Source organism: Camponotus floridanus, unplaced genomic scaffold (genome assembly GCF_003227725.1).
Source record: "Camponotus floridanus strain SB8 unplaced genomic scaffold, Cflo_v7.5 scaffold24, whole genome shotgun sequence".
NCBI lineage: Eukaryota > Metazoa > Arthropoda > Insecta > Hymenoptera > Formicidae > Camponotus > Camponotus floridanus.
In genome coordinates, this window is record NW_020229370.1 from 2,489,639 (window position 1) to 2,507,293 (window position 17,655).

The 17,655-nt window shown below is 36.1% G+C and overlaps 3 protein-coding genes and 1 long non-coding RNA gene across 4 annotated transcripts; 3 read left to right on the forward strand and 1 right to left on the reverse strand.

The window, feature by feature from the left end:
• The first annotated feature begins 2,142 nt into the window (after positions 1-2,142).
• LOC105257121 (histone H1E) lies at positions 2,143-3,022 on the forward strand. The gene has a single exon (XM_011267537.3). The coding sequence runs from the start codon at positions 2,219-2,221 to the stop codon at positions 2,900-2,902; it is 684 nt and encodes a 227-aa protein (XP_011265839.1). The 5' UTR covers positions 2,143-2,218; the 3' UTR covers positions 2,903-3,022.
• A 3,925-nt stretch (positions 3,023-6,947) lies between these two features.
• LOC105257122 lies at positions 6,948-9,881 on the forward strand. The gene is made up of 2 exons (XR_889640.3): positions 6,948-7,264; positions 9,132-9,881. It is a non-coding gene; the product is annotated as an uncharacterized LOC105257122 (long non-coding RNA).
• A 1,054-nt stretch (positions 9,882-10,935) lies between these two features.
• LOC105257129 lies at positions 10,936-14,137 on the forward strand. Its single transcript, XM_011267553.3, has 2 exons — positions 10,936-11,427; positions 12,664-14,137. The coding sequence occupies exon 2, from the start codon at positions 12,664-12,666 to the stop codon at positions 13,363-13,365; it is 702 nt and encodes a 233-aa protein (XP_011265855.1). The 5' UTR covers positions 10,936-11,427; the 3' UTR covers positions 13,366-14,137.
• A 156-nt stretch (positions 14,138-14,293) lies between these two features.
• Positions 14,294-15,920, reverse strand: LOC105257126. Its single transcript, XM_011267552.3, has 2 exons — positions 14,836-15,920; positions 14,294-14,709 (listed from the first exon to the last, which is right to left on the reverse strand). The coding sequence occupies exons 1-2, from the start codon at positions 15,586-15,588 to the stop codon at positions 14,395-14,397; spliced, it is 1,068 nt and encodes a 355-aa protein (XP_011265854.1). The 5' UTR covers positions 15,589-15,920; the 3' UTR covers positions 14,294-14,394.
• Between the last annotated feature and the right edge of the window lie 1,735 nt (positions 15,921-17,655).

Sequence of the window (17,655 nt, forward strand, 5' to 3'; positions counted from 1 at the left end):
ATATGGAAATTGGAAAGAAATAATATTCCATATGACATCTCACTATAATGCCTCTATAGTCGAAAGAAAATATCGACCAATATGTTATTGCGTACTTAGGATATATAAGTGATGTACTATTAAAGTATATTTTTAGATACTTTTCAAGACTATAAATAGCTCCTATAAATATCTCCTATTAAAAATCGTCTCTCTTTGTAATTGCATAGTATATTCTAAGAAACTAACATTAATGGTCATTATATATGAATTATTTTTCAAGAATTCATAGAACTATTTTAGCCGTACAAGCTAACCTACAAAAAGAAAATCAATGAATTATAACTTTTAATATTATTTTATTTTCGAAGCTGTAATTTTTGTTCTCGATCAAGTATTTATTTATCATATTTTTGTGTCATCTATATTTTGTCTGCATCAACAGTTCTTTTTTAAATATGTATGTACCAAATATTAACTCATAAAGTTTTAGAAATGTCACATGGCAGTTATTGAACTTTTACGAAGTTTTATTTTCCAAATAATGTAGATAAATTAAATATATTATAATAATGATATATATGATAAAAAAATTACATATATGTAATTTTTTTACGTTTCGATATTAATTGAAACATTAAGAGCAAAGAGAAATAGATAAAATTGGAAAGTGGCGCAGAAACCTCGTTATTCCCAAAATTATATTATCTGTTAAATAAAGAGGACGTATTATTCCAGATAGACAAAGAATATTAGGACAAAGATAGCGTAGTAAAGATAAGGCGGAATTAACTGGAGTGTTTTCTTTTAGAACGGATTTTTCAAGTTTTAAGGTTTAAATTATTCATAAATAAATATAAAGCACACCTTAGGTAAGTGCGAACCACTACGAGCCTTTCGTTGACTTTAAAGCAGAGACAGCTTTCAAGCGACATGCATTATTTGTGCGTATCGAGAGAGATTAATTAAATTTTCATTGTAGAAACAATGAAAGAGTACGCTTTCAAATAGAGGAAGCACTGTCTTGCAAATGTTAAATTAAGTAAAAAGTTAAGTAAAACACTGTCTTGCAAATGTTAAATTAAGTAATGACAGGCAAAGAAACATACGACTAACGACCTATAGATAAGACTTTAAAACGTTGTTTCGAATCCAGATGAGAGATAATATTTTTTATTTTCAGTTTCGCCAACGGATTTTATGAACAAGAATCTAATTACAAATGATCGAGGTCGGTAGTTTGAGGTAAAAAAATCCGTCGTTCATGAAAGCGAGAATTTTTCAATCGCGGTTCGAATTTCACGTGCTCCTGATGACGCAGATCGCGAATCAGAAGTGAATATGTCGTTAATTTCAATCCAGATTTCGGAATTTGAAGAGAGGCTAAATTATGATCGTTCGTGCTTCATCGAGGGTTGTTTTTCATTAACACGACTGTCTACAATTATTTCGTTATCTCGTCTCGGATAGTTTGTTACAACAACGTTCAACTGCACGGATGCAATCGACGGCTTACAAGAGATCGTCTCGCGGATACCTAGTTTTTTCGAGGAAATTTCACGATTACGCATATAATACTACAACGTAACGATAACCGCCCTCCTCCCAATCGATAATGACATTTTACACTATTCTATAAAATTGTCTGCAAATGTACTTTGTAATCGGTATTCACATTGTGTTGCGTTAACGCTTGTATTCTGCCACCCACGAAAGTTGGAATATTCAGCGTGAATCTGGTACCTCGTCCGAAGTAGACGCTCGCGATCGGTTAGCACAGCTATCACGACGTTTCGTGAACCGCATAAACGCGCCGTGCATTGATAATTGCATTGTTTATTAACTTATTTGGCGAGTTGAATCGACTCCCCCGAATGGATCAGCCGGTCGGGTCGCACGGAACCGCGGAAAAATCGATATGCATCGCGCGGAAGCCCGTTGAAATGCGTACGAAACGAAACTAGCTACTCGCTTCTACGATTCCGTACGTCGACCGAACGACCTTCATTGTGCAAAATATTGTTTAAACAAGCAACAATTACCGGCCGCTCTTTCATTCCCGGCGGCATGTTACTCTCAACATTGGGAGGGACTCTCTCCATGGTCCGCGCTCACAGTACAAGTAGCGCGACGAACGGGAGATCGTGAATAGCGTCATCTGTGAGCGTCTAGAACGAAAGTTTATATTTGTACTCTTCGTCTGCGAACGTTGCACAATATATCTCGCATATCTATCGCCATGGAGGATAAGAACGCATCCGGTAATACCGCGGCCGTGGAAAATACAGCCACGGCCCCAGCAGCTAAGAAAGCCGCCAAATCCAAGGCGAAGACTCAGCGTCCCAAGTCGACGCATCCGCCGACCGCGGAGATGGTTACGGCCGCCATCAAGGAGCTGAAAGATCGCAAGGGCTCGTCCGTGTTGGCCATCAAGAAGTACATCGTCTCGACTTACAAGGTCGACGGCGAGAAGTTCGCTCCCTTCATCAAGAGATACCTGAAGGCGGCTGTCACATCCGGCGCGGTGGTGCAGACCAAGGGGAAGGGCGCATCGGGCTCGTTCAAGCTTGCGACCGCCAAGCCCAGTCCGAAGAGTAAGGTGGTGAAGCGCGTCGTCAAGGAACGTAGCACGACCGCCAAGAAAACTCCCGAGAAGAAGGTCGCGAAGAAGGCGCCCCCGACGAAAAAAGCGACCGAGGCCAAGAAGGCGGCCGAGAAGAAGCCGGCGACGCCGAAGAAGACCGCCAAAACAGCGGCGGCGAAGAAGGTCGAAGCCGCGGCGAAACAAAAGTCCGCCGCTCAGACTAAGAATCTGTCCAAGACCAAGAAGGCTACCAAAGCCCCGGCTGCCAAAACAAAGACGCCTAAGCCGAAAACCACCAAGGCGGCGGCTACCAAGAGTGCTAAAGCGACGAAGAAATAATTTTCTGATACTGCTTTCTGCTTCCGCTACGAAACTGGCCCTTTTCAGGGCCCCAAAACGATCATACGTTGAAACAAGTCGCACATTACTATACCTTCATTTTCCCTTCCTTTCAAATCAAATGCATTTTCATAATTTATTTTTTTTTATAGGAAAATTATCAATTTTATAAAAATAAGATTTCATCAATTAATAATGATTAAAATTATATTATCTAATCATTCAAAAAAATAATCGAAATTAATAATTTTAGCTTCAAGATAAACAACGATATATAATATTTGCAAAGCATAAATTTATTTTCAACTGAATCAAAACTAATTAAATAGCCTTCAAGAAATTACGCGTTTTTTGATAAAACTTTGCTTTTAAATGACGTATGAATTAAACATTCAATTACATTTATGAGATTAATTTATGATTGTTTCCCCCAGTATTTTAGGTATTCTAGGTCTCTAATCTTCGAGATGTCGGATAGCCAAGTATTCAAGAAATAATCGTGAATAATTCACATATTCAAACTAGTCAATTATCTGATATCGCCGGCTATATAGTATATCTATGTAATAACTATAGAGTATCTACGTATCTGATTAACTTATTTACACAAATACACGGAGAAAGTGTCTTAAATGACATCGCATTTTATGATCTTATACGTTACATATATTTTGTTTTTTGTATCTTATTCTATCACATTTCTAGACACTTATATAAATATTTTATTTATTAAAGGAATGCGAATTTAATTAATGTTTCGATATAAATAAAAGAAATTGAAAAAACTTGCAAATATTCGAATATCGCGATAGCAATATTTTTTTACAATTACCTTAAAGCCTTTCGGCAATAATAGAAAATATTTCCTTGAAATTCTTTCGGGATTGTGTTCGGCTAGACACGTGTAAAGCACGAATACAATGTTGGAATCAAATAGTAATACGCAGATAGTTTTCTCTTTTAAATTGGTGGTTCCTTCTCATCACTCATGTCAATAACTCAAGAAAGCTTAAAAAGTAAACTGCACACGCATCGTCAAATGCAATAAGTGGCAGATTTAACGAGCGGTTTTATACGAGACAAGAGTAAAAAAGTAGCGAAAGTAATAAACAAAATGTCACGTAGCACATCATCTTTTTCGAAAGAAGAAACTAAACGACAAATCCTTCTCAAGATTTTTAAAGTTCGCTTTTCAAAGCCTAAAAACTTGGGTAAAATAAGATTTTTAACTTGCATTTTTTTATGGATCAAATTACGATCAGGAAGACCTGGAATTAGTCGTTAAAAATGTCTATGTTATTTTTATATTCCTGTCAGCTTCTGTTTTTTCCAATAGTACCAGAGATCAAACTTCCATGTTGTACGTTCTAAAAACATTATTATAAAATTATCCAAACATATTTAAGATTTCCTTGCAAGTTTAGGTTAGCTAACTCGAATGTTGAATGTTGCTGATTAATCATTGGTTTGTTTTTTCTAGATTATTGATCTATAAGATAGAAAAAAATTCGTAGAAAAAAATTGAACTTCACCCTAGTTGTTATAACTAAATGATAGTTTATATTAATTGACATATTGCGTGTCTTCTCTTTTTGTTTTGCAAACAACACAAGTAATCAGGAAATTTCAGAGATACTAAGTGCAATATATCACGGATGATATAGATGATTAAATAATATCTTAATAAATCGTGACGTAACTTTTTTTAAATATTTTTAATATGCAATTTGCATTTCTAAAAAATCGAGTTGCATATAACATATGTAGGATGCCACATTATACAGTAATTATTTTATCAGCACGTCGGTAAAATCGTTTCTTATTATAAACAGCTGATCAGCTGATAAAGAACGTAAGGGAGAAAAAGCGAGCGGCAGATGGATATAAAAAAAATATTTGACTAAAAATTTAATCCGAGTTGTATTAGAATAGACAAGTATAAGTAATGTCAGCCTTATCATATGACTCATTGCCCGATGTTTGAATGATGCATTTAGTCATCGCGACGATTGGTGCAAGTGTCAATAACGTTGCATTGTGATTGTACCGATGCTTCTTTACTTTGTAACTTGCACATTTTCGTACAGAGGACAGTGTACGATTAATAAGAAACTGAATTGCATCGATAACATGGATTCTGCAGACCTACAGTTTACTTTGCACTGCTCTCGTACCACGAAGTAAGCTTATCATGATTAATGAATGAACGGATCAATGAATCGTGAGAGAGCATCCTAGCAAACATCATCAAGACTGATGTGAAATGTAATCAGATGGATAATTTTGAAAATAAATTCAAATTAATTTATCGATTGATTTATGCATATCGATTGATTAATTATTGTTTTATGAAAGTATCGTGGATTTAAATTTCTTTTGATAGGAAGAGAAAAAAAGAAAAAGAAAAGATTTTTATAAAATTTATTTTATACTGTATACTTTATTTTGATGTTGTTTCTCGTGTATATATTGTATGAGACAAAATAAACTTACATTAATTAACTTGATATATTGTTCTCAACATATTTATTCTATTTTACAGACTCTGTTGTGTTGTATATTTTCATCTAGTCAGTTATATCTTTTTAGAATAAATTCTTTAATCTATTTAATTTATCGTAATTTATTTACTCTTTTTAGAAGAAAAAAGAGTATATATGTATTCTTTTTCTCTCCCTCTGTAAAGAGAGAGAGTAAATAAATTAAATTACGATAAATTAAACAAAGAACCGAGCCTGTAAAGTGAAATAAATATGTCGAGAAGACAGAGTGAGAGAGAAGAGAGACGCAGTGTCGTTCCTAAGACAATAAAATCGCCGAAAATACTCGTGGATGTTTTTCTAAGACTTTCATCTGCCATCTGTACATTAAACATAGTCGCGAATCTGACATGTATCATTGCCAAAGCCATGCACTTTCAATTATTATGCGTTTCTTCAACAAATAAGTAAAGTCCGAAGGTCATCTTTGTACAAGAACAATGAATCTTGCTTGTTAGAGAAGCGGACCATTTAAATCTGATGCATTTATTGCGTATCCCGAAGTGCATAAATCGCGCACGTGCTTTTCATCGCGTATCTATTCATGTCTTTTACTTATAAATATCAGGTATTGTCGGATAAAACACACATGTTATTGGTTTCTTCTGGCATATCTTTTCTCGGCATTTTCCCTGCGCCAATCATTACCTGTTGGTATTTCCATCAAGCGATGATTACGCTTATTAATCTTCGAATGTGATGCTCGCGTGTGCATAAAGATGCGAATCAAAGTGTGTCGTAAGATTAAAAACAATTATGCCATAAATGGATTGAGCAATTTCCAGTTTTTTTACATTCCTCCGATCTAGAATATTCTCTTATAAACTTGGCGGATAAATGTAATTCTTGGAAGACATCTTTAGATAAGTAATTTTTAGAAATGAGAGCCCGATGTGCGTATCATCTGCATACATTCTCCTTTACATCAAACGATTTTCTAATAAATGCTACATTACCTAATCTTCATCTGGATATACAATATAATTTTCTTTTTTCCCTTTCCCATATATATTTTGTAATATTTTATATTTATAAATATTTTATAAATATAAAAATAAACATTTTATTTCTCTCTTTTTGAAGAATCAAAAATTTGATCCTAGACACAAATCCGAATCTTGATTGCAATTACTCCTTTATATTTTTTCTCTCCCTCTGCTGTTATTAGAAATAATTTAATCGTATTTTTAAACGAGAGAAAAAAATAAAAAAGTGAGTGAAATTTTCTGCTCGTTACCTGGTATCAAACACATGTTTCTTTGTTCACGAGCGCGTGTCAATCCACGCCGTTCTAAATGCCGCATTCCTTGCCAGCTGGCCGGGCTCTTTGTTCACGTTTTCGTTGAGCAAGAGAGCCAAAGGAAAGGGCGCACGGAAACCCGTCAATGCCATCGGGTTGACGCGTGTCCGTGTGTAAGTAACCGGGTGACTTAAGGCGACGACCGTCCCGGTATTATACGCCGCCGACGGTCTTCAAGGAACCGAAGGAAAGGGAAAGTCCGCCCGGAGAGACCGGCCGCGAACTTTAACGCTCTCAGTCCACGTAAAGCGAGCGCGCGTCTGCTCGCGTCGCGCGCGGACGGGCCAAGTCAGCTGTGATTCGCGAGGTAAAATTTAAAAAAAAAAAAAAAGACGGAGTGCGTGCGTGCGTATGCCAAGGAATTATCGACGATACGCGGCTCCGGAGTGTCCATGTCCAACTCGTTTTCGCGTCAGCGAAGATGCGTCGCGACAGGAGAAGATAAAGCGGTTCATCTCGACAGGTCCTGATGACGCGATGCAGCCTGCTACGAGTGTCGCGAAGACGTCGTGACAGCGGAAGGTATGAGGGTGTGCGAAATCACACTTGTCGCACTTGCTGACACATTTAACGTTGCATCCCGACGCTGGTTGATCCCCCTAAAGTTAATTGCAATTTCTTTCTTTGCCTCAATTAGGCCTTTAATTCTGATTCTGCGGGGTTTCCTGAGTGAAAAATTGAATTTGACAATGTTGCCAAGCATGTCCAGATTCTTTCTAAGTATATCTGTCTTCATTTGCATGTGTGTTTTCGATTTACAAATATTATCTGCATCGATTGTCACGAATAAATATAGGTCTGTTATGTCTGTGCGATTGTTCCGCGCGAAATTATATCATTTCCATTTCCAATTTCCGTCAGGTACGCATATAATCTTATAACAGGCTCGAGGCAAGTAAAAGACGATTTGACGTAACCGCTTAATGGCAGTAAGAATGTTACTCCATATCTATGACGTAATATTTATAAACACGTTTCTTCGCAGCAAATTTTACATGGGGATATATTATATTTTTTTTTCATTTTGTTTAATACAATTAATATTATGTACCATTAATAATATGTTTAATACAATTTTATGATAGACAATACAATAATAAATAATACAATGACTATGTAAAATACAGAGACAAATATGTCTTTATCTAATCTCGTCGGAAAAATGCAAATTATCAGATAGATGAAATAATACTTGATAAATGCTCCAGTTTTTCTAAAGAACTAGCGGGTTTACGTAAATTCATGATTAATTAGTCTGCGTAAGGTGCAGGGTACTTATCTCGTTACGCTTGATCATTGACATTACGTTACCCATTTAGATTGCGTTATATGAGGACGCTGCGTAGTATACTAGTATTACACGGCTCTTATGCAATCGTGAAAATTTCACTTTTCTCGATGCAATAACGTCGAGTCAAGCGCCATGCGAGCGACCATTCTTGTAATATTGCACGCGTACATCATAGAGATTGGAATCATTTTTTACATCCAGCGTGTTTTCCATTCTCCTCGTTCCACTTTCTCTCTCTCTCTCTCTCTCTCTCTTTCTTTCTTTTTCTTTTAACGTAATTTTGCCTTCTTCGATATCACGTTGTTACGCAAGTTTGCACAACGTTAGAATCTACTACTATTTTCGATACAAGGACAATATCGTGTAGTTTCGACAGAATAAGAGAGGAAAAGAAAGGAATATGGAGGTCGCGCAAACTCGCGAGGAAAGAGCAAATCTTTCTCATGAATTAATTATTTAGAATTAATTAAGAACATTGTACGATAGCTCTTCGAGGCGCATTAATATTGTTGACTTACCTATTCGTTGCTTTTTGATTTGAAATGAAAAAAATTAAAGACCAGTCGAATATATCAATAGATGATTATATATTACATTTTTGAAAAAGATATTGGTGATGCAATTTCAGAATTTCAACATTTTTAAACATTTTATTAAGTGTCTTTAGCACATTGCTGTTATATAATTATTACAATTTTGTTGCATAATTAACAGTCGAAGTAGTGCATCCTCAGGATTGACGTAATCGTGTTGGCGTGTCATTTTCTGTTACTGTTTAATTAGACATCTTGTAATGTTACCAATTTATGCAGCAATGTTTGCCGAGCAAAATTTGCATTACAAATTTGCACAGACGCGTTTTAATTGTCGCTTAATGATGTGAAGATGTAAACATTCGGCAAACGAATTATGTAACGCATCACGCATCGAGTTATTTATACATTTATGTTGGATTTCATATATATGATTATAGCAACGAAAGATGAAGTTTCAAAGAGCGACGTTACGTTTTCCTTAAGTCTGTTCGAGTTCTCCCCTTTTTTACAGGGTCCATCATCGAAAGGATTATTAAAAGAAATTGTTTCTGTATATTTTCAGGCCGCGCATCACACGGAACGACCTACCGATCATGATCCGGAAGTGTTTCACCTTCCTAAAATCAGATATCCCGAAACACTCGCGAGAGTGTCTCGCTCCCTACTCGTGTTCTCATACGTTTGATCTCTTGTCCGGCGGAGGATCATAATGCTAGAGCCGATTCTGGGAACATTGTCGATTTGGTGGTTGGTGGTGTACGCCAACATTCTACTGCTACTGTCGCCCTTGGTGCTGCTGATGATCGTCTTCCTCCCCAATTTCCCGATTCTGCTGCTGCGGAGAATCTGTTACATACCAATCGAGTCGATCTGACCAAGATCAATCGATGTCGCATCGTATCATCGCAGCTTCACATTTATAATACACTCTATTTTTTATATATCACATACAATAATATGGTTGAGAAAAATCAAATTGAATTAAGTAATTTCGAGTGGTTTAGATTTAAGTCGTTCATTTTTAAGCATCAAAAAAAATGTATAAGTGCTAATTATTATGATTAAAAATTTTTACGACGCATGTTGCGGTATCGCTGATACAAATCAAGTGTCATTCATTCATCAGCCATTATTGCAATATGTTAATATGTTGATATGTTAATATATAGACACAGATCATTATTGTAATGCATTTGTTGAGCTGCGAATAATCATTTTTATGCGCTGGACTAGTGAATCTATTATTTCCACGTGTATATGCTGATGCTCAGATGTATCGATTTATCTAACTATAATATGATATCAATTCGAATAAGAGACTTTTTTTTCCCTACCTGCCGAATCTGCGCGCGTGGAATTCTGAATTTTTTTATTGTACGCGATTTACGCAAAAATGCTTTCGCAATCGTCGGCGTTTTGTCGTTCGCCTTTCGCATACTTATACAATAATACGGTAAATACGGAATATATTCATTATATACAAACGAGAGAAATCACAATTGCGGAATTTTACACGTACACATACACATAAGTAGTATTTCATCAAAAGTGTTTTAAGCAAAAATTTCAATTTCGTTTGCGAGCATAAAATTTTGTATGAAGCTGCAATGCAATAAATTAGCATTTAAATGCTATGCCGGGGAAGAGAGAGAGAGAAAGTAATAATTTTTTATATCTTTAAATGTCAATTTATATATCTTACACTATACGCGTACATTTTCGTATCTTGTATCAAAATCAAGCAATTAAGTATTCGTAGTTGGAAGGCAAAATAAGAAATATCAAGGCGAACCACCCTGCTTTCCTGACGGAATCAATGCATTTTATTATCGATTATTGATGAATTTATAAGTGGTAGAATACGAGAATGTCAGCTGGAAAGGCGAGTGATTAATATGTGTCACCTTGTTCTCCAATTGAACGCTTTGTCGATAGGATAATAAGTCGGATCCGCGAGTCAGAAATTGATATAGTCTATATAATTCTGATTTTTTTGCTTATATATGCGTACATTTAATTGATAGTGATCGATTGATAAATTTTATGCTATTTGATTGGGTGATTAATATCTGTCATCTGATTCTCCAAGTGAATACTTTGTCGATAGAATAATTAAGTCGGATCCGCGTATCAGAAATTGATATAATCTATATAATACTCTTATTTTTCTTGCTTGCACATGCGTACATTTAATTGATAGTGATCGATTGATAAACTATATATTTGACATTACATAAATATATCTTATCCATATGTGTAATAATATTATTATAATCGTGATGTCTATTAGATTACAATTTTGAAAATTTTATTCGTATGATACGTAATGATATAAAAAAATTGGATTCTACTCTTCCTGTAATTTTTAGCGTATTGCGATGCATTCGAAATCAAAAGTGTTAGATAATAAGACGCTATAATTACACGGCTAATTGACAATATTATATAAGAGTACTAAATCCACTCTTTAGGTATCGAATCATCCGCGCGTGTCTATATAATTTCGAAGATGACACGCGACTTTCCTGGACGCACTTATCCTTCCAAAGAGATCGTGATCACTCGCGATGGTTCGATGCACTCGATGCACCGTCGAAGGAGACGCGTTGCAAACCGTTGTCCTTCTACAGTTCTACGGTGATATAGGCTGGTCCGAAGTTGGATTATAGTGCCGATCGAAGAGTACTTTCGCCGAGAATCGCCCGTAGTGGGGGACTTGAATCCAGGAACCCCATGGGCCATATATACTACGGACTCATGCAGTACTCTTGTTACTTGTGGTGTCAGCTTCTCGGAGATTCCCGCTGTAGAAGTGTACGAGGAAACGCATAGAAGAGAAGCTGATAAAGCGATATAAAGTAAGTACGAGCGAGCACTCCGCTTAAGTAGTTCGTGTGCCTCGTAATTTCGATGAAGGTGAACCGCAAACGTGGACTTCTAACAGAGGTAGGAAGCGATACATGCGAAATGCTGATGATTCATTTGCTGCAATACCACGTGGTTATCGCATGATTTTGCTCATTCGAAATCGATAAACGAAGTCGCCAATTGCTTTTTTCAACTCTTCTCATTTGACATTTATCTTTCATTTATTGCGCAAAAGGAATTTTATTATTTTTTTAGAACAAGTATATATTTCTAATTCGATATATGGCTTGAATGTAAATCTGTTCGCCTCGCAACACATTTCATCATGATGCAAAGAATGGAAAAGAAGGACAAGGAGAAATTCTTTGTAGAGGATCATATAATCTTTTACATCTTCCACTGAAAATTATTCGCATCCTGGTATTTGTATCGATTACGAATACAATATGTAGCAGACCCAGAACATTCGAAACATCTCTTCTAGTTTCAATATCATTTGGCATACCGCATCGTGGCCTTACAGCGCATTACTATAGCCGTGTACTCTGGGAACTTGAACTTAAAGCACGATAGGAATTCGCTATGGACGCAATAACCCGAGTACACGCCCTATGAACACGACCGGGATAATATTCTATGCACGTGTGTTTCGACTCGTTTATATGCGCCGCTTCATTCAAGATGCTTGCGGCGACGCTACCTTTACGGAAACCGATAATAGTGTTAGTCATTTCCCTATAGAAATGCTCGTATTCCTCCTGGTATTCTCTTCAATTTGCACGCTTCCATTAAATTATTTTTATTAGAAAAATATACGATAAGACATCGATTTCTGCAGCAATTCTTTTGCATTAATTTTATCATAAAATCGTTCGTTGACGAAGTCTCACATCGACACATTGCTTTTACCTCTCGATTTTAAATTTATTAAGATATAATGATCGTGCAAACGTGACTTGTGCATTTTACAACATTATGATTTACATCTGCCATTTGATCCTATTTACTTGAAAAGGACCACAACCATAGTCGATACGTCGTAAACAATAAACATAAAATTTCTGGCTAGTTTGATCGATTATTATTTCCAACGATCCTTTGATTAATTGACTAGCGATATTAAGATAATTTATTTTTATCATAAAATTCTCATCATAGATTTTTATTTTTTTGTTGTTGTGATATTAAGATAATTTTGTCAAAACTAACAGGGATGCTTCTTTTAGATGAAACTGCTGATCGTATACGCGCTCATGAGCCTCGCGGGTGCCGCCCCGGGTCTCCTCAGGGTCCCAAAGGTGTACAACGCCGTCATCACGAGCAATCAGAATTTGTCGCCGTCGCGGGCGTTTCCGGTGATACAACCGATCATCCATCGAACTGCCGTCGGTTACGTGCCGCCGTTCTATTATACCCAAATAGCGCCTCAATTCGTCGCACCGGAAGTGGTGCGTTATCCGTTGCTCGGTGCCACCGACGATAAGGTCGCCGGGAACGATCAGGCCTCGTCCTCGACGTCGCGTCTGGCCGAGTCGACCAGTTTCGGCGTCGGAAAGGATCGCAATCAGGATCGCGAGACGGAGAACGACGATTCGAGGAGCAGCGAAGTACCCTCGAAGAACTCCACGAAGAAGAACGAGCAAGTGCCGTTGAGCTTCTACCCGAACTATCAGTCCCTTTATTACGAGCCATACATTTATACGTACAACGGCTTTAATCCGCACCTCGTGCCCGGTACTTATTACATTGATTACCAGCCTTACGGTTCCCTGCAACCGATCCCGGCGACTACGCCAAGAAATGTCGACTCCGACCATCTGTTACCGAGCTTCCACGACGAGAAGAGAGATCAGGCGAGGAACGATAAAGAGAAAATACCGAACGTCCCGCCTCCGCCTCTTCCGACATCCGTGCCGAAGAGATCTTGAACCATAAAGTTGAAGGTATTCCCAACTGAATCTGGCTGGAAGGAAGGCATTTTGGTTAAACCAAGCAGAATTTCTAGTTATCATAAGACTCGATTTCTTACAATTAGATTTGTTTAATAGATTTTACTACAAGGATTTGGTTAGTATTTTCTAGTTGGTTCTATAAAACATGGACACAGTGATGCCATTTTTGTTGTGAGTTTAGTATTATTATCAAGAAAATTTGGTCAATTTAACAGGAAGAAATTATCATACTCATCTGGTTTTCTAGAGGAATTCGTTCATTTTCCAACAGACATGCTGGTTGAATCTACCAGATTTCTAATCAACCAGATTTTTTCTCAGTGTGATAAGATGCGGAAGCAGAAGCTTTGAAATTTTATATGTAACGCCATTAGCTATGTCAATATTTAGGCGACCATCGTTTTTCTTCCTTTTTTTAAATCTTCTTTTTCCAAGTTAAAGACGTCTTTGTCGTTACGTATTGAAGAACAATCAATCAAGCGATGTCACGTGAAGTAGTTGTGCAATCAATTGATATTTAGTATGTACATTAGTCACGTTATATTGAACTTTGACTGCAATTAATCTTGAAGTAATCTCCAATATTTTTGCATAATGCATGTTGTCCGACAGAGTTGAAAAATTTTGTCTGTGTTAATGTTATATCGTCTATTTTAATGTTGAATTAATAATAGAATACTTAAATTATTTTTGTAATTTACACAAGTATATTTTACGGAGAGATGTAGAATGAGAAAGATAGAGGAAAATTTTGAATATTTTGTGATGTATTTTACGTACATATTAGCTTCATTTTTTATTTGCGCTTCGAGATTCGCTTATTATCATATAAGAATATAAGATTAAAGCTTATTGATATTATATATAAAACATAATATATTTATAAAAAAAATATATAATTTTTTATATTAAATTAAAGATTTTTCTCGCACGTATATAATCGATGTGTGATAATGTTATTTCGCGAGAGATGAGCTATTTCATTATCACATTTTCGTATCCTAATTAGTTGTCGCAATTCTGACCAATTTTCTTGACACCCCAAACTTTTATTATATAGGAAAATCCTTCATTCTCGTAACCCTTTAGCCTAATTTTCACGTATTCGTGACCACGTCCGCCGGAATCCAACGTGACCGTCGCCCTAGTTTCGTTATATCGCAACACCTCCACGCAAGTGATACAAATAGGCCCTTGAATGATTACTTCGAACAGCGTGTCGAGATTCGAGGGACCCTTCAATCCTAGAAGTAAGTTATGCTGATACACGATCTTCCCTTCGCACGTTCCCCAATTTTGATAGTCGCTTTCAATGGAATTCTAAAAAATATGATATATAAAAAATTATTATATATATTAAAAATCAGTAAAAATATTAAAATCGAGGCCATTAAGAATTTACAAAAATTCTGCACAGTTGAAAAAAATGATTGATGTTTAACTTACGTTATTATTATTCGTGCGATTAAACTTCTGCTCTGTCTCGTGGGTGTAATTCTGCTCGTATTTAGTATGCACTTTTGGCGCATATGTACCAGATAACGACACGTTCGTGCACGGTGTGGGTGTGATATAATCCAATGCGTTTCTCTCGAGGTTGCTGGTGTTTCTCGTTTGCGATAAATTTGCGTCAGATTTGAAGCCGAAGTTGGTCTCCGGCGCGATATCTCCTCGATTGTCCGACTCGATCGATATCCCGTTGTCCCACGACTCGTTGCCGTACAAAGGATCGATTCTTATATAAGGATAACGAAGAGTCGCTCTATCTTTCGAGTTTTTGTTGGGATATTCCAATCCGAGATTAAGCAGAGTAGCGTTCCTCGTCATCGGCCGATGCTGCGATGCAACGTTGTTACGTCTCGATCCCAAGATGCTGCTCGTTCGATTAGCATATTGCGCGTTTATCTCACGTTGTCGGGCGTAGTATCTTTCCATGATGGCTCTACGCTCCGCATAATAATCGCTCGTGTTTCTTAGCGTATAATCACCGACATGGTTCCTTCTCGTTCTGCTGCGAGTGAACTCATCCTCGTGATTCTTATATATCGCCTTCACGAGTCCTGCTTTGGTCCTGGACCGCTGTTGTTGATGCAGAGCTTTTGTTGTGAGTCTACTTTGTGGCTTTGTGGACGTCAATAGACATGTACTGAGAAGAATGAGTACCGCGATTATCCATAGTGTTCCACGACAAACGATCATCTTCGCTCATCGATGTCAATGCAATGCCGGCTCCGGGAAAATCGATGCACTGATGCATCTGAAAACGTCTCGTCGTCTTTGATTCCGTTCTATCGCAGATTGTCGGGGTAAGGGACCTCGACGTTCCTTTGCGAGAAAGATAAATCCATTTATCGTCTATTCAACGTCAACATTTAATATCTCGTTTACCATCCCCTGTTTTTTCAGGTCGGTTATGATATCGAATCGTAATTGGATTTTCTTGATTCCATAAATAACTCTTTTATTTTCTCATAAATAGCTTTTCCATTTTCTCATAAATAGCTCTTTACAAATAACATTATGTGCGATAAAAAGTTGATAGCAATGAAAATCGTGTTTGACAAAAATTCATAAAAATGTCATTAATTACTTTTCAAATAACGATTTAAAACACGTAAAGATGGCAGCAACGAAAATAAAATAAAACCTTTCTTTATTATCGCCCTATTCATATAAAATTTATAACTTTATATTCTTTATTTTGATCAAAATTATATATAATACAAAATGTTATATATTTATATACATATATGTTCGAATTCTAAAATGTTGAAAAAATATTTTTTAATATCTCGGAATTTGTCATGCAATATGATATAATTTGACATATATATATATATATATATATAAATATATCGAGGGGTTGGTCACTAGTGATTATAGTGTACAAAAATTACCCTTGATACGGATTACTTTTAAATTACTTCGGATTATCTCAGATTAAGATTACCTAATATTATCTCAAATGAAGAATCTTTTAAGAGATTTTGCACGTATCTTTTCATTGGTAAGGATGCATTTCGCAATTTTTATATATTTAAAAGTTATAAAATATCTTAATGTCGCTAGTCAAATAATCAAAGGATCATTGAAAAAAGTGTAATCGACTAAACTAGCCAGAAAATTTGTTTACTAATACGACGTTTCGATCATATAATTGTGGTCCTTATCAAGTATATACGATGTAATAATAATCAGGAGACAGGCATAGACGATAATCTTGTAAACTGCACAAGTCACATTAACAAAAAACGTTATTTAACTAGATTTGAACTCAAGAGACAAATTGATGTGTCTGTGTGAGACTTCGTCAAGAAACGAGTTTTATATATTTGTATTTTTAGTTATTTTTAGCTTTTTTGAATTTTGTTTTGAATAATAAATAGACGCTTGACTTACAAAACGACTTTACATGTCAATTTGAATAGCATTATTTCATGTGTATCCACTATCAGCAGGATAATAAATTCAAACTATTGTTTACTTCGGGAAAGTGAATTTTGTTTTAAGGAATTAAGCGACTTCTTAACGCAAAGAAATTTGCCTAAAGTAGTTTGGCTTAGTGAAAATGCGACTGGAATTACCGGTAGAATATTCAATACATGAAAATTGTAATATAGCTTTTGTTTTACCGTTAAATGAAGATGGCTTACTAAAAGTTGTGGATAAGAATGCATTTCGCAATTTTTAAACGCTCGAATACACGAGACAATTCGTAGACTGCAAAAAAGTACGTTTTTACGAAGCATCGATTCCAGAAAACGACTGTAAATGTAGATTATTGTAAAAAGATACAAGTTCGTCAATGACATTCACTAACTTCAAAAAGATTATCTTAGATTCTTTCAGATTATTTGAGACTACCTTAAGAATACCTAGAATTATCTACAGATTATTTGATATTATCCTTACTTAGATTACTTAGATTTCCTATTAGATTATTCAAGATTATCTGAGAATGCTAAAGATTATTTAGAGTTACCAAAAATTACCTTAGATTACCCAAAATTTCCTTTAGATTGTTTCTGAATTATCTAGCCCTTGTACAGAAATTACCTCAGTGACCAACCCCTCGATATATATATACAGGGTGACCCATTTTAACTTAGGCAGCCAAATAACTCGAAAAATAAGCACACTACGAAAAAATGGTTAGAATCAAAATTTCGTCATTTCGAGGGGGACGTACAATGACGTTAAAATCAGCCTCCCCACCCCTCCCCTGGGCGGTGAGGGGGGGCAAGTTTGAAATCTTAAATGAGAACC

Coding starts and splice junctions, on each gene's coding strand:
- LOC105257121 (XM_011267537.3), top strand. CDS start 2,219: ATGGAGGATAAGAACGCATCCGGTAATACCGCGGCCGTGGAAAATACA.
- LOC105257129 (XM_011267553.3), top strand. CDS start 12,664: ATGAAACTGCTGATCGTATACGCGCTCATGAGCCTCGCGGGTGCCGCC.
- LOC105257126 (XM_011267552.3), bottom strand. CDS start 15,588: ATGATCGTTTGTCGTGGAACACTATGGATAATCGCGGTACTCATTCTT. Junction 14,710..14,835: donor ATCGCACGAATAATAATAAC/GTAAGTTAAACA, acceptor CATATTTTTTAG/AATTCCATTGAAAGCGACTA.